Here is a 13,412-nt window from a genome sequence, read left to right on the forward strand (position 1 = left end):
TATATCAGTTGATTGACCCCGAGCTTTGATGTGAAAATGATAAAAGGCCATTAGAACCATAATTCATTAAGGTACTTTTACTTTAAATACTTAAGTATATTTGAAGGCAAATACTTTTCATACTTCTACTTAAGTGGAAATTCAAAGTGCATACTTCTACTTTTACTGGAGTAATATTTTACACCAGGTATCTATACTTTCACTTAAGTACATAGTTAGTGTACTTCGTCCACCACTGCGACCAGAACAGGGTGACCGCTTTTAATGCCAGCTCCAAAAGTAAGACTACTAGTAAGTCTAGCATTTTACTACCTAATCAGACAATGTTAAAGGGGAGATATTAAATTATCTTGAATGAAAGGTGGACGGTTTCTGTATAAACTCCAGTGTTGGACAGCTGTGGAATGTTTTTTTTGCCCGCCAGCTGGTGATTCTGACGTCACATGAAAACTATCAATAGAGTTTGGCTGTCCACCCGTGACATCCCCCTATGTGTTGAGGCACGCAAGTTGACTCCCCGGTTTATTGGTCCTTTCCCATCTCCAACATCATTAACCCCTTTTGCAATACATGCATAACCCTAGCAATCTTGCTCCTTCAATTGGAAGTGGAGGTCTATCAACAATCTTTTAATACTTGATTTTTGCCAAGCTGACTCTGTGATGTTAAAGAAGTCCCCTTTAACACATTGCCTCTTATCTTTTGAAGGCAGAACTGCATGATAGTTCCTCGAGTGTGCTGGTTATTGAACATGTTGAGGACATTATCAAATCCGAGTTAGCGATTTGGATTAGAGAGAACCTAATGAGATAGAAGAGCAAAACAAAAACATAGTTAGTTAGGAGATGGTAAAATATCAGAACTGCACATTTGAAAATACACGTGTTCAAATCCCTCATATGTGATCCCTGTGATTGATCTGCAGTTTAGGATAAAGCCCATCTAGTTCAGTATGCAAAATATGATCTTTAGGTTTGACGTTAGCAGACCTTCTCTGATGTATTATAATTCTGATGTAGCTCAACAGCTAAATTAGTCTCACATAAGTACCGGGTAACGTGAGACCTGTTGAATGATTGTGAATGGTAAAACTGGTTGGTAAGATAGAGGCAGTTTCCTATAGAATAAGCTACTCTCCAGTTTTAAAGTCATAGAAAAGTCAACCTCCTGACTAAAGTTTATGAATGAGCCATTAAAAAAAGACACAAAAAATATGAAGTCAAATAAATATTTATTAAGTAGTATGCATTGTTCGAGTAGTCACATTGACCAGGATTTTTAATCCAGATGAAAGTGCCATGGATTCAGAAAGTTTATTCTGCAGCCTCTTTGCCCTTTAAAAAAGAACAAATAAATGAAATAACTAAATGGTAAATTAAAATCAATGACACTTACATTTTCAAAGTTTATTTGTGAAATAATAATATTTCTTTAATTTCATAAAACATTATCTCACCTTTCCGCTATCGCGGCTCTTGGCCCTGAGCTTGTTGACTTGGGACTCAGCAATGTCAGCACGCTCCTCAGCCTCCTCCAGCTCATTCTGCACCTTCCTGCACTTGGACAGGTGAGTATTGGCCTGTTCCTCCTGTTGTAAATGAAATTGAGTGCAATTAAAACAATGTAAAAGTCAATGTAAAAGTAGCAAACATTTTCTTGTATAGCAAAGGCAGAAAAATACTCACAGCTTCCTCAGCCTGCCTCTTGTAGGCCTTGACCTTCTGCTGCAGCTTGTCAACCAGATCTTGCAGTCTGTTGACATTCTTCTTGTCCTCCTCAGTCTAAAGAGAAAAAGTTTGTCCAGGAATGTCCTCCCCTCTTACATTTTGCATGCAGTTCTAGAGAAAGAGGAGAGCTTTCTTACCTGGTAGGTGAGCTCCTTCACCCTCCTCTCGTATTTGCGGACTCCCTTGACAGCATCAACACCACGTCTCTGTTCAGCCTCAACCTCACTTTCCAGTTCACGAACCTTAAAAAAATATTTCAATTTCAGATACTGACCCTTGTTTTGTTATGATAAGTTAAACATATTCATCCAAAGTCCTATTTTGTTACCTACCCTTGACTCCAGTTTCTGGAGCTGTTTCTTGCCACCCTTCATGGCCAGATTCTCTGCCTCATCCAGGCGGTGCTGCAGATCCTTGACCGTGACTTCCAGGTTCTTCTTCATCCTCTCCAGATGAGAACTGGTGTCCTGTTCCTTCTTCAGCTCCTCTGCCATCATGGCAGCCTATATGATGGAAAAGTGTATTTTTAAATAATAGAAAAAACAGAACTTTTAAATATAATGCTCCGTTTAAGAAAAAAATAACTCACATCAGTGATGGCTTTCTTGGCCTTGTCCTCAGCATTTCTTGCCTCCTGGACAATGTCATCAACTTCACCTTGGACCTGAAGGAAGTCAGTCTCAAGCTTCTTCTTGGTGTTCAGCAGACTGGTGTTCTAGTGTAGAAAAAGACAACAACAGTTATATTTTGAATGCTGAAACTGTTTGTTTTATGTATCGGTTTAAACAAACTTTTTTAATTCTCTACCTGGGAGTGGAGGAGGCCAACACGCTCACTTGCATCAACCAACTCCTGCTCAGCCACTTTGCGGCCTCTCTCTGTCTGCTCCAGGGCAGCTCTAAGCTCCTCAATCTCAGCCACCATAAGGCCATTCCTGCGCTCCACCATGGCAGCCTGCTCCTTCATGTCTTCCTGTCCTCTGACAGCATCATCAAGGTGCAGTTGAGCATCCTGGTTGACAGAGAAATGTATGGTGTTTGCTATACTTCATTGGTGTGAGCACTGTAATATCAAAACACTTAATATTTATACTACTGACCTTGAGCTGACCCTGGACGGTCCTCAGATTTTTCTGGGCCTCAGCAGCCTGCCGGTTGGCGTGGCTCAGCTGAACCTCCATCTCATTAAGGTCTCCCTCCATCTTCTTCTTGATTCTCATGGCATCATTCCTGCTCCTGACCTCAGAGTCCAGGGTGCTCTGCATGGAGTCAGTCACCCTCTGGCTATTCCTCTTAATCTGCTCCATCTCCTCATCCTTCTCTGCAAGCTTGCGGTCAACCTCACCCTTGACCTGGTTCAACTCAAGCTGGACACGGAGAATCTTGGACTCCTCATGCTCAAGAGTTCCCTATTTTAAAAAAGAATGTAAAACATAGCATTTTAAGATATGACCAATTGCTTAATTTATTAAGATGTCCTATTGAATCTCCCCACTCCGTCCTGTTGGATTTGGTATTTGTACCTCAGCCTCTTCCAGGGCAGTCTGGATCTCAGCCTTCTCAGTCTCAACAGTCTTCTTGGCCTTCTCCAGCTCATGAATGCTCTTTCCAGTCTCACCAAGCTGCTCCGTCAGGTCAGAGATCTCCTCTGCAACATGACATTTAAAAACCCTTAACACAAAGTCAGCATCTACAAATGTACTATTGTTTTTTTTGTATACCAGGATAAAACATTTTGTTTTTAGCTTCTCTGAACAAGCTTTGATTTGGAAGTATTTTATGGCCATCTTGACTTACGTTGGAGATTCTTGTTCTCCCTCTTAAGAGTCTCCAGGTGGTCAAGAGCCTCCTCATAGGAGTTCTTCATCTTGAACATCTCAGTGCTGAGAGAGCGAGCCTCTTTCTGGGCACCCTCCAGCTCTGCCTGACCTTCCTCATATTTCTGCTTCCATTCTGCCAAGACCTTTGAAAAACAGTTTGTGCCTTGGGTTAATTTCAAATATAAGACACTGCTACCGAAAATCCATATCCTTATAATATGATATACAGTATGAAGGCTAGTTTGTCCTACAACATCACACAAATTCCAGATAGATGTACAACCTTGTCAAAGTTTCTCTGCTTCTTGTCAAGGTTGGCAGCCAGACCATTGGCTCTCTCCACATCAACCATGAGGTCCTCAACCTCACCCTGGAGTCTCTGCTTGGTTTTATCCAGAGAAGCACACTTGGAGTTGATGGCCTCAATTTGTTCCTCAGCCTCCTGTAGACGCTGGGCAAGCTTTTTCCTGATTATGCAACCAATTTAATTTAGAGGATGTGGACAGGTTTTAGTAGAAAACATACAAAAAAAACAACCACATTTTATGTGTTGGTACATACTTGGACTCCTCAAGCTCTTCAGTGCGCTGGATGGCATCAGTTTCATACTTGCTCCTCCACTGTGCAACCTCGCTGTTGGCCTTGGACATGCCACGCTGCAGCTCAGCCTTTGCCTCCTGCTCCTCCTCAAACTGCTCCCTAAGAAGGTCACAGTCGTGGCGTGCAGACTGAACACCGTGGGCCAGGGCATTCTTGGCCTGTTTGTGAACAATGAATGGTGTTCATTTGGGGCTTCACTGAATGTGGGTTATGTACTCCAATTTCTTCATGTCATTCACGGGTATTTGTACCTTGACTTCCTCCTCATTTAGCCTCTTCAGCTCCTCAATTTGCTGAGTGAAAGCCTGTTTGCTTCTACTCAGTTGAGACACAAGAGCATCTTTCTCCTCAACCTGGCGGCCGAGTTCACCATTTTCAGTTGTAAGTCTGGCTCTCTGAGCACTGAGGTCGTTGACCTGGCGCGCACCCTCATCACTCTTGGCCTTGATTTCACTGAGCTGGTCCTCAAGGGTACGGCACATCTTCTCAAGATTTCCCTGTTTGAGAAGGTAAAATTAACAAGCAAAACAAAAGTCAGAAAATGTTTATGGCACTTATTACAATTTTACTGGACAACATTTAATACAAAACGTACAAGAATATATAAGTTTTGTATCACTGTTTGCAGTATGAGTAGTTAGTCAGCTAGAGCACTAAAGTTTACATGACACAAACCTTAGCTTTAGCGACTCCCTCCATATTGCTGGAAAGATCATCAATCTCCATCTTGTATTCACTCTTCTCCTTCTCAAGCTTCTGCTTGACACGCTGGAGGTTGTCGATCTGCTCTCCCAGCTCGGCCACGCTATCAGCCTGCTTCTTACGGAGAGCTGCAGCAGTGGCTTCATGCTGCAGAGTGGACTCTTCAAGGTCACGACGCAGCTTCTGGAACTCAGCCTCACGCTTCTTGTTCATCTCAATTTGAGCAGCAGTGGCACCACCAGCCTCCTCAAGCCTCTCACTGATCTCCTCAAGTTCCCTGGCGAGATCAGCTCTCTGCTTCTCAACCTTAGCACGAGCTGAACGCTCAGCCTCAATCTCTTCTTCCAATTCTTCAATGCGGGCCTATTGGTTTTTGAAAAGAAAACAATGATACTAAGAATGAACAGGCAGATGACAGTTAACACTATTCGTTATTGAAGATGTAAAACAAACCTGAAGCTCCTTGATCTTTTTCTGGAGCTGAGCACCCAATGATTGTTCATCCTCAATCTTGCTAAGGAGCTGGCTCGTTTCAAAGTCCTTCCTGGATAATTGTAAATTAAAATAGTTGTTAACGGCTGCTTAAACCAAAAAAGGACTTAAAAAGGAGTACAGTTGTAAGTAGTTGCTAATAGAATTCTACATTACTTCTTCAGCTTCTCATCAGTCTGCTGCTTGTCATTCTCCAGATCCATAACATTCTCCTGGGACAGTTTCAGGTCACCCTCAAGCTTTCTCTTGGCTCTCTCAAGGTCCATGCGGAGCTTCTTTTCTTGCTCCAGGGAACCCTCAAGCTGCAGATACATAGCAAAAAAGTAATTAAGTAGCACAATGATATATGTGCATTTCTTTACACAGACAGGCCCTTAACTCACATCATCCACTTGCTGTTCAAGCTTAGTCTTGGCCTTGGTCAGAGTGTTGACTTTGTCTTCCTCTGCCTGGAGATCATCAAGAGTCTGCTGATGGGCCTCTTGGAGGGCTTTCTTCTCTTTTGTCAGCTTAGCAATGGCCTCATCCTGAGAGGCCATCTCCTCTGTCAGGTTCTTGACCTACACATAGAATATTTTATATCAATATCCAGTAAACGTAACAAAGACTTTTTGAAAATAAAACATTTTTCTTTTTTTTTTTGGAATATAAACCTTGTTCTCAGTGGCATGTTTCTCCTTCTCCACTTTGGCCAAGGTCAGCTCCAGATCATCAATGTCCTTCTTGAGCTCAGAGCACTCATCCTCCAGTTTCCTCTTCTTGGCAGTCAGCTCAGCATTGATTTCCTCTTCATCCTCCAGTCTCTCGGTTGTCTCCTTGAGTTTGGCTTCAAGCTGGATCTTATTCTTGATCAGACCTTCACACCTCTCCTCAGCATCGTTGATAGTCTCATTGCTCTACAGTAAATACAAGATAAAAGGATGAAATCTGATTTGTATTGAAAACATAATTCTCAGACAGTGATTTGAGTATTGCAATGATGTGAAGAATGGTTACCCGTTGTACAATTATACACTTACAGATGCCATTTGCAGATGTAGGTCATTCCTCTCTTGCACAATAGACACCATCTTCTCCTCAAGGTCCTTCTTCTTGGCATCAACCTTTGCAAACATGTCTTTGAGTTTTGCATGTTCCTCCTTCAGGGCAACCAGCTCCTTCTCAGTTTCAGCACTCTGAAGCAGAGGCTTGATCTTGTAGTACACCTTCATCCATGGCCAGTGCTTCACATTAATGAATGAGCGGATATTCATCTGGATAGTGAAGATTGCATCTCTGCAAGAGAGATTGATTTGTTGATTAAACCGTGTTGAAGCTTACTGAATAGATCAGAGGGATTCTGTCAAACATTGACAGTGATTAGTCCAGTCTTTTATATACATCTGTGTTGAAGGAAATGATCTCTGTTCTGTAAGTTTGTATTTTAATTTATAAGAGATTGGCAATTCATTCAACACAACCTATTGTGTTACAATTAAAAAACCTGCAATGCTATGTTTTATGGCAGATCATTTCGTTGAGTGTGATTCCACCAAATACATCACACATTACCTCCTTTCCATCATCGCGACAAACTCCTTCCTCATCAGGTATGCACGGCACAGAGCCTGAGTCATTGTGACCAGGGCAAGCAGTTTCTCATCTCTCATCTCCTCAAGGACACCAAGCAGACCAGCTTTGAAGAACACCTAAAAGTGAAGAACAAAAAATGATGAGGTGTGTGGCTGAAGGCAGAAATGGACACACTGTATGTAATTCAATATTTATCCATAATAAAAGATATAAGATAGAAACATTCTCCACCTTAGTGTGTCCAAACTTGTACTCATCGTGATTAACATCGATGGATCCCAAGAGCTTCTCAGCAGCCTTCTTGTTATCAATGAACTGACCCTCAGGAATAACACTGGCATTCAGTACTTTGTATCTGTTGTCAATAATAAGAAAAACATTATTTTACCCATATAATACATATATGAAGTGTGTATTATAAGTTATTGTTGTATGTTTACCTCTGCTTGAAGTCAGCATACATGATTCTGCTTGGGAAACCCTTTCTACAGATTCTGATACCCTCCAGTACACCATTACACCTGAGCTGGTGGATGACCAGGAAGTTCTGCATATAACCTGTGAATATACAGAGATGTAAAATTGTCAAGCAAATACAAGGTGATGAATAATGGAAATGTCTTAGTTTACTAAAAGCCCTTTACCTGGTTTCTTAATTTCATTTGGAATCAGGCAACGCACAAAGTGAGGATGGGTGGCCCTCAGGTTGGTCATCAGTTTACCCAAGTTCTCCTGTTGAGGCAATAATGTATACAATTTTAATCATAAAGTTAATTGTGCTGGGACGATTTTTGATTGATTGATAATTTTCTTCTTGATATTTAAACACATACCCTGAACTGTGAGGACACAGTCTGCATGGAGCCACCCTTTTTCTTACCACCCTTCTTAGCACCACCAGTCTCTGTTGACATAGAAATAATGAATCGTATATATGAGTTATATACATAGAATCTAATATAATGTCTATTTGTGTATTAGCCTTTTGACTCAGGTTATTTGACAACAGGTTATTACCCTCAACAACAGGTGGGTACAGGACAGGCAACAGTTTGACTGATGACTTCTGGTACAGCTGCACGACAGTGTCGTTCAGTGGATCCTTGTTCTTATCCAACCATCCAGTAACATTGTAGTCCACGACGCCGGCATAGTGGGCCATCGCAAAGTGAGCCTCCTGCTTGCCTTTGGCAGGCTTGGGCTTCGTAAAGGCTGCTGTCTTTCCAAGATGCTGGTTATACAGCTTTTCCTTGAAAGTGGTGTCAGAGGCCTTGGGGACAATGCACTCCTCTTCAAGGATGGCAAAGATACCCATGGGCTGTTGAAAAATAAGATTGCTTAGTTATAAAAGTGGACATCATGAAACTATAAAATTCTAACACTGTGCTATGTGGATTGATTGAAACTGACCCTTTCAATCAACTCAATGCAGGCAGCCAAGTCCATGCCAAAGTCAATGAACGCCCAAACAATGCCCTCTTTTTTGTACTCCTCTTGCTCCAGGACAAACATGGTGTGGTTGAAGAACTGTTGCAGTTTTTCATTGGTGAAGTTGATACACAGCTGCTCCATGCTGTTGTACTGTGTTGGATACATTTTCAAACATTATTGAGAGTGGCACCCTTAAGTCACTAGAAACAAATAATGATAGTGAAGAATCTTATAATTTTGTCCTCACATCAAAAATCTCAAATCCAGCAATGTCCAGTACACCAATGTAGAAGTTACTTGACTTCTTGGTGTCCAGCATCTCGTTGATACGAATGACCATCCACAAGAACATCCTCTCATAGATAGACTTGCACAAGGCTGACACTGCGTTGTTGACCTAAAACAATATCTAAGAATTACTACTTACTTACTATGATGGGAAAAGGCAGGGTTTCCACTGTCATGGAAATCCTGGACAAGTTTTAAAGGGCTAGTCACTGAAAGTTCTGTAAAAGTCAAGAAATATTTATTTTGTTGAATGTAGGTCTAATGAAATTATTTATGTTATTGTACTCTTCCATGGATAATGGTTTTGTTGTGCCTGATGCATCTCTACTTGAATTGACATAGAAATAATAGAATAATAGAATGGAATGGAAAAAGTTGTAATTAACTTTTCTTTCAGAGTTTAGGCGAGATTTCATTAAAGGTTCTTGAAAAGTTTTTAAATGTTGTCAATGATAACGGGTGTGAACCCCGAGAAAGAAAATACCAGCAGTACAATTCTTGTCAAACAATGACAAAATCCCTGTGGTGATTAGTTGACCTTGTATATGAGATACCTGTGCCACAGTCTGACCCTTGGTGACATACTCAGTTCCGACTTTCACCCTTGGGTAGCACAGAGCCTTCAGCATATCAGCAGAGTTCAGGCCCAGGAGGTAAGCGACTTTGTCAGCATCTTAAAACAAAGCATTTAAGTGATTATTTATATCAATTTCTTTACCCAGGAAAGTAATTCTTAACCTAAGCCACTAAAACACATCTAATGAATGACATAGTAGATATATTTTCAGGCTTCTGTTGTAGGTAATACATATAACTAGGGATGCACCGATGCATCGGCCGTACATCGGTATCGGCCGATGTTTGCCTCTTTTAATGTTATCGGCCTATCGGTAATAAACTTGACTTTCACCGATGGTACTGGCCGATGTTTATGGCAGGCAGTTTTTAAAGAAAAATATTGTATCCCTACATATAACATATTAATAACTATAACCAGAGGAAAAATACAACTTGAAGTTAATATACATGCTGATCTTGATTTTAAAGAAATGACTTCAATAAATAAGACTACCTAGTAGGTATCACTAGAACTGACCCAAGTTCAGTAGAGTTTTGAAACCTACCCTCAGTGCCATCAGGCTCAGCCTGCTCCTCACGCTGCTTCTGCTTGAATTTCAAATTGCCATGATGGAGCACAGCACCAGTCAGTTTGTAAATGGTGACTTTCTCCTCTGCAGTGAAACCCAGGATGTCAATGGCATCCTGCAATCACATGAATAAATGCAAATTAAGCTCATCATTATTGTTAATCATTAGTGTTTTTAAGAATGTCATTCTCATTGTATTCATTGTCCAGAATAAAAACTCGGAATAAATCTCACATCTGTGGCGTCCAACTCTTCTTTGTCATCAATGCTGGCCACAGTGATCTGACCCTGACTGCACATGGGGAAGTCATAGGGGTTGCTTGTGATGAGAGCCATTTCTGTAGAGGGGAAAAACAATAATTTCTTGTTACAAATTAATAATAACATGTTATGTTTTTTGATTGTTGGTTGAAAATAATAACCCTACCAATTAGCTCAGGCTTGTGGTTGGTCATCATCTGGAAGAAGATGTGGTAGCCTCTCTCATCAGGAAGCTGGAATGTCACTCTAGACTTTTCCAGCAGGTCTATTTAGGTGGGGAGGAACATATTTTAACTTTAAATTAAGCAGCAATAATGTAAAATGTTGATATACACAGGATAATTATACTTACAAGTCTCAATATCAGCTTTGGCCAGTTTTCCAGTTGCGTTAAAGTGAATTCTGATGAATTTTCCCTGTTTTAGACGAAATAATATCCTAAGTCATTGTATCTTATTAATAACCACAGAACTGAGGCCAGAGTTTAAATGAGAAATGAACTTACAAAACGGGAAGAGTTGTCATTCCTCACAGTCTTGGCATTACCATAAGCCTCCAACAGTGGGTTAGCAGCAATAATCTGGTCTTCAAGAGAGCCCTGCAAGTGGAAGAAACATTCAAGGAATATGTTGTTATGAAGAGAATGTTTGTGTTGCTTTATGATAATTAGCACATAAATGTGTAAGGGCTCTGACCTGCATCTTTCCAGGCTCTGGCGCCTTTTTCTTGTCACCACCACCGACTGCAATTGTTGCAAAGTACTGAATGACACGTTTGGTGTTCACAGTCTTGCCAGCACCAGATTCTCCGCTAGATTAAACATAAGATATTGAAATTTTTCAGATAAGAATTTAGAAGATAGAAGATAATGCAAAGTTTTAAGTCATGCATTGACACTTACGTAATCAGAATAGACTGGTTCTCCCTGTCTGTGGGACAAATGCAATTTTAGATGAATGACTTTTTTTAATTAGTTCATTAAAAAATATGTAATTTAATCTTATTATTTAGTGGCTTTTAAATTAAACGCTTACCTTGGAGCATGAACTGAAAAGCATTGTCAGAGACAGAGAAAATGTGGGGTGGGGCCTCCATACGCTTCTTGCCTCTGTAGGCCTCCACCACTTCTTGGTCATACACAGGGAGCCACTTGTAGGGGTTCACAGTGGCACAGAAAAGTCCAGAGTAGGTCTAGAATGAGGAAAAAAGGGGGATTGGTTTTACAGCTGATTTATTTTTAGTTTTTCATCTGTGAGAAAGCATAAAGCTTACGTAGATCATCCATGCTGCGTAACGCTCTTTGAGGTTATACAGGACAGAGGCTTCATTGAGGTGGGTCATCATGGCCATGTCCTCAATCTTGTCATACTTGGGTGGATTCATGGGGTGGACATCCTCCTCCTTGAGGACTCGTTCCTAAAACAAATGGACAATATAGATACAGTCAAGAACCTTTCTGTTTAATAGAAATAGTCAATCATTTTCTTAACTAAGAGCCTTGCTAACATACCTCCTTGGATTCAAGCAGTTCAACAGTGACTTTGCCACCCTCTTTACTCTTGATTTTAGCCTTCAGGTACAACTCCTCCTTGTCAACTACATAACAAGCTGACTTTGCATCAAAGGGGATGGTTTGGGCCTCGAGCCTCTCCTTCTCAGGCTTACGGAGGTAAATGGCAGCCTTGCCATATATGGCCATGTCGCCGTCGCCCATGGTTAAGGTTTACTGTTGGAAGAATAGTCATGAACATGTAATATATAATCAAGATTACAACCACTGACTGTAAGAAACATAATTCATCCTTGCAACATAGCATATCTAAAAATAAGTAAACAAACTAACAACTGGATGTTTGTTTTTGCTTTTTGTAGTGACTGTGTATTGCCTTATACACAGTCACTTCAAAAAGCAAAAACAAACATCCAGTTGAGTCAAGAGCAACAGTAAATATTTATAATTCATCTAATGTGGGAAACAGGTAATCATATTAAACCATGGGTAGCTTGCTATATAAAATGCACCCTACAGGCGTGGGGTAATGTAGTAAATAAATACAAGTACGTTGTATTATTATTTAGGGGATTTAATATGTTGTCTTTATCTTTCATCATGATGTATGGAGTGTGGTGTTTTTCAAAAAGTCCAAAAAAGGAAGAAAGACATCAGCAGATCTGAAAGTAGGTGTCAAAAATGTTTCAGCTGAGTGTGTTGTCTCTTCTCTTACAGTATGTTTTATAATTGAAGCGATGTCTTCATAGAACCGCACTGAAGCATGGTCAAGGGAAATATGACCTTTGCAATGAATAAAGTAAGCTACAAAGCCAGATTAGTTGATAACTGTCCAGCCAAAGACTGTGTGTACAGCCAAGAGATTTGGATTTAAGGACCAAATGTGGAAAATATGCATACCGGTACCTATGCAACCCTATTTGATTGTGAAAGGTTGGGGAACTGGGTAGGGGAATTCTGAACTATAGGCATATATTTCCTTTGGTAGCCGATTGGCTTGTGTACTATTATTTGATAGTATGTCAAAAAGCAGATCAACTTACTTGTTCTTCCCAGGTCCAGGTGAAATCTGCAGAACCGTCAAATTGTCTAAAATGATGGGAGTAAGAGGTCAGACAATATATTAAATATAAATGCAAATAGTAAAAACTTAACAGATTTCACTGCCAAGCCAATCCATCTCTCCCGTGTTTCAGAGAAGATCAGAGTTACCAAGCAGTCACAGCATGAGAACTTACTTTACACTGGAATCCCCTCGCCTCTGTGGACCTCTGGGATCCTCCAAGTCCTTTATATTGTGACCATCTGCAAACTAAGCAGGATCCAAATAAGGAAGGATGGGAATGGTTTGGTATATTTAAACTTAATGTCATGCATTTAAAGGTTAAAGTAATAAGCTTATAACTGTTCATGAACTTTATTCTTTTTATATCACACACACATAAAAGTTGTTCATGGCCTTTTTTGGCAGGGGCAGAGCTACTCAATTTCATTCGAAAGTTTAAAGAGAGTGTGATTTATTTGTGATGTACTGCAGGCCAGGGGTCCCATCAAAGAGCAGAATACCTTCCGTAATCGCATCCCAAATAAAAACCTTTGGAAGCCCGACTTTTTCACGGACCCCCAGGCAATGCATCACGGACCCCACTTTGAGAACCTCTGGTGTACTGTGACGTGTGTGTTTTATCTTATATACTTATCCACACTTTTGGGTTGTCCATTAAAGTAAACATATACATATATTTCCATCCGGCTCTTGAAATATTTCAATTAATCGCATTATGATGTTTTAAATGTGGTTACATTTTATTTACTCTGCAATGGTGAATGGCACCTGTTCAATTTGGTATTCTTAAATGAAG

At 40.4% G+C, this 13,412-nt stretch overlaps 1 protein-coding gene across 1 annotated transcript; it reads right to left on the reverse strand.

Annotated features, from left to right (window-relative positions):
- Window positions 1-1,214: 1,214 nt before the first annotated feature.
- Window positions 1,215-12,839, reverse strand: LOC308382164 (myosin heavy chain, fast skeletal muscle-like). The gene is made up of 40 exons (XM_080859848.1): window positions 12,789-12,839; window positions 12,594-12,639; window positions 11,551-11,766; window positions 11,313-11,456; window positions 11,075-11,231; window positions 10,942-10,969; window positions 10,736-10,850; window positions 10,546-10,638; window positions 10,393-10,456; window positions 10,207-10,305; window positions 10,014-10,117; window positions 9,756-9,894; window positions 9,186-9,304; window positions 8,591-8,740; window positions 8,323-8,493; window positions 7,930-8,230; window positions 7,746-7,816; window positions 7,557-7,644; window positions 7,353-7,470; window positions 7,144-7,267; window positions 6,892-7,028; window positions 6,360-6,615; window positions 5,994-6,236; window positions 5,724-5,900; window positions 5,497-5,642; window positions 5,302-5,392; window positions 4,822-5,211; window positions 4,398-4,643; window positions 4,108-4,304; window positions 3,830-4,013; window positions 3,524-3,689; window positions 3,250-3,374; window positions 2,827-3,135; window positions 2,535-2,738; window positions 2,317-2,442; window positions 2,060-2,230; window positions 1,865-1,969; window positions 1,686-1,781; window positions 1,457-1,588; window positions 1,215-1,334 (listed from the first exon to the last, which is right to left on the reverse strand). The coding sequence occupies exons 3-40, from the start codon at window positions 11,752-11,754 to the stop codon at window positions 1,314-1,316; spliced, it is 5,811 nt and encodes a 1,936-aa protein (XP_080715974.1). The 5' UTR covers window positions 11,755-11,766; window positions 12,594-12,639; window positions 12,789-12,839; the 3' UTR covers window positions 1,215-1,313.
- Between the last annotated feature and the right edge of the window lie 573 nt (window positions 12,840-13,412).

The sequence above is a fragment of the Sprattus sprattus genome, assembly GCF_963457725.1.
Source record: "Sprattus sprattus genome assembly, chromosome: 21".
NCBI lineage: Eukaryota > Metazoa > Chordata > Actinopteri > Clupeiformes > Clupeidae > Sprattus > Sprattus sprattus.

Excerpts from the sequence above, each read along its gene's own strand:
- LOC308382164 (XM_080859848.1), bottom strand. The coding sequence starts at position 11,754 with ATGGGCGACGGCGACATGGCCATATATGGCAAGGCTGCCATTTACCTC. Across the intron at positions 10,639-10,735 it reads CAGAGCCTGGAAAGATGCAG|GGCTCTCTTGAAGACCAGAT; the intron begins GTCAGAGCCCTT and ends TTCCACTTGCAG. Across the intron at positions 8,231-8,322 it reads GCATTGAGTTGATTGAAAGG|CCCATGGGTATCTTTGCCAT; the intron begins GTCAGTTTCAAT and ends ATTTTTCAACAG.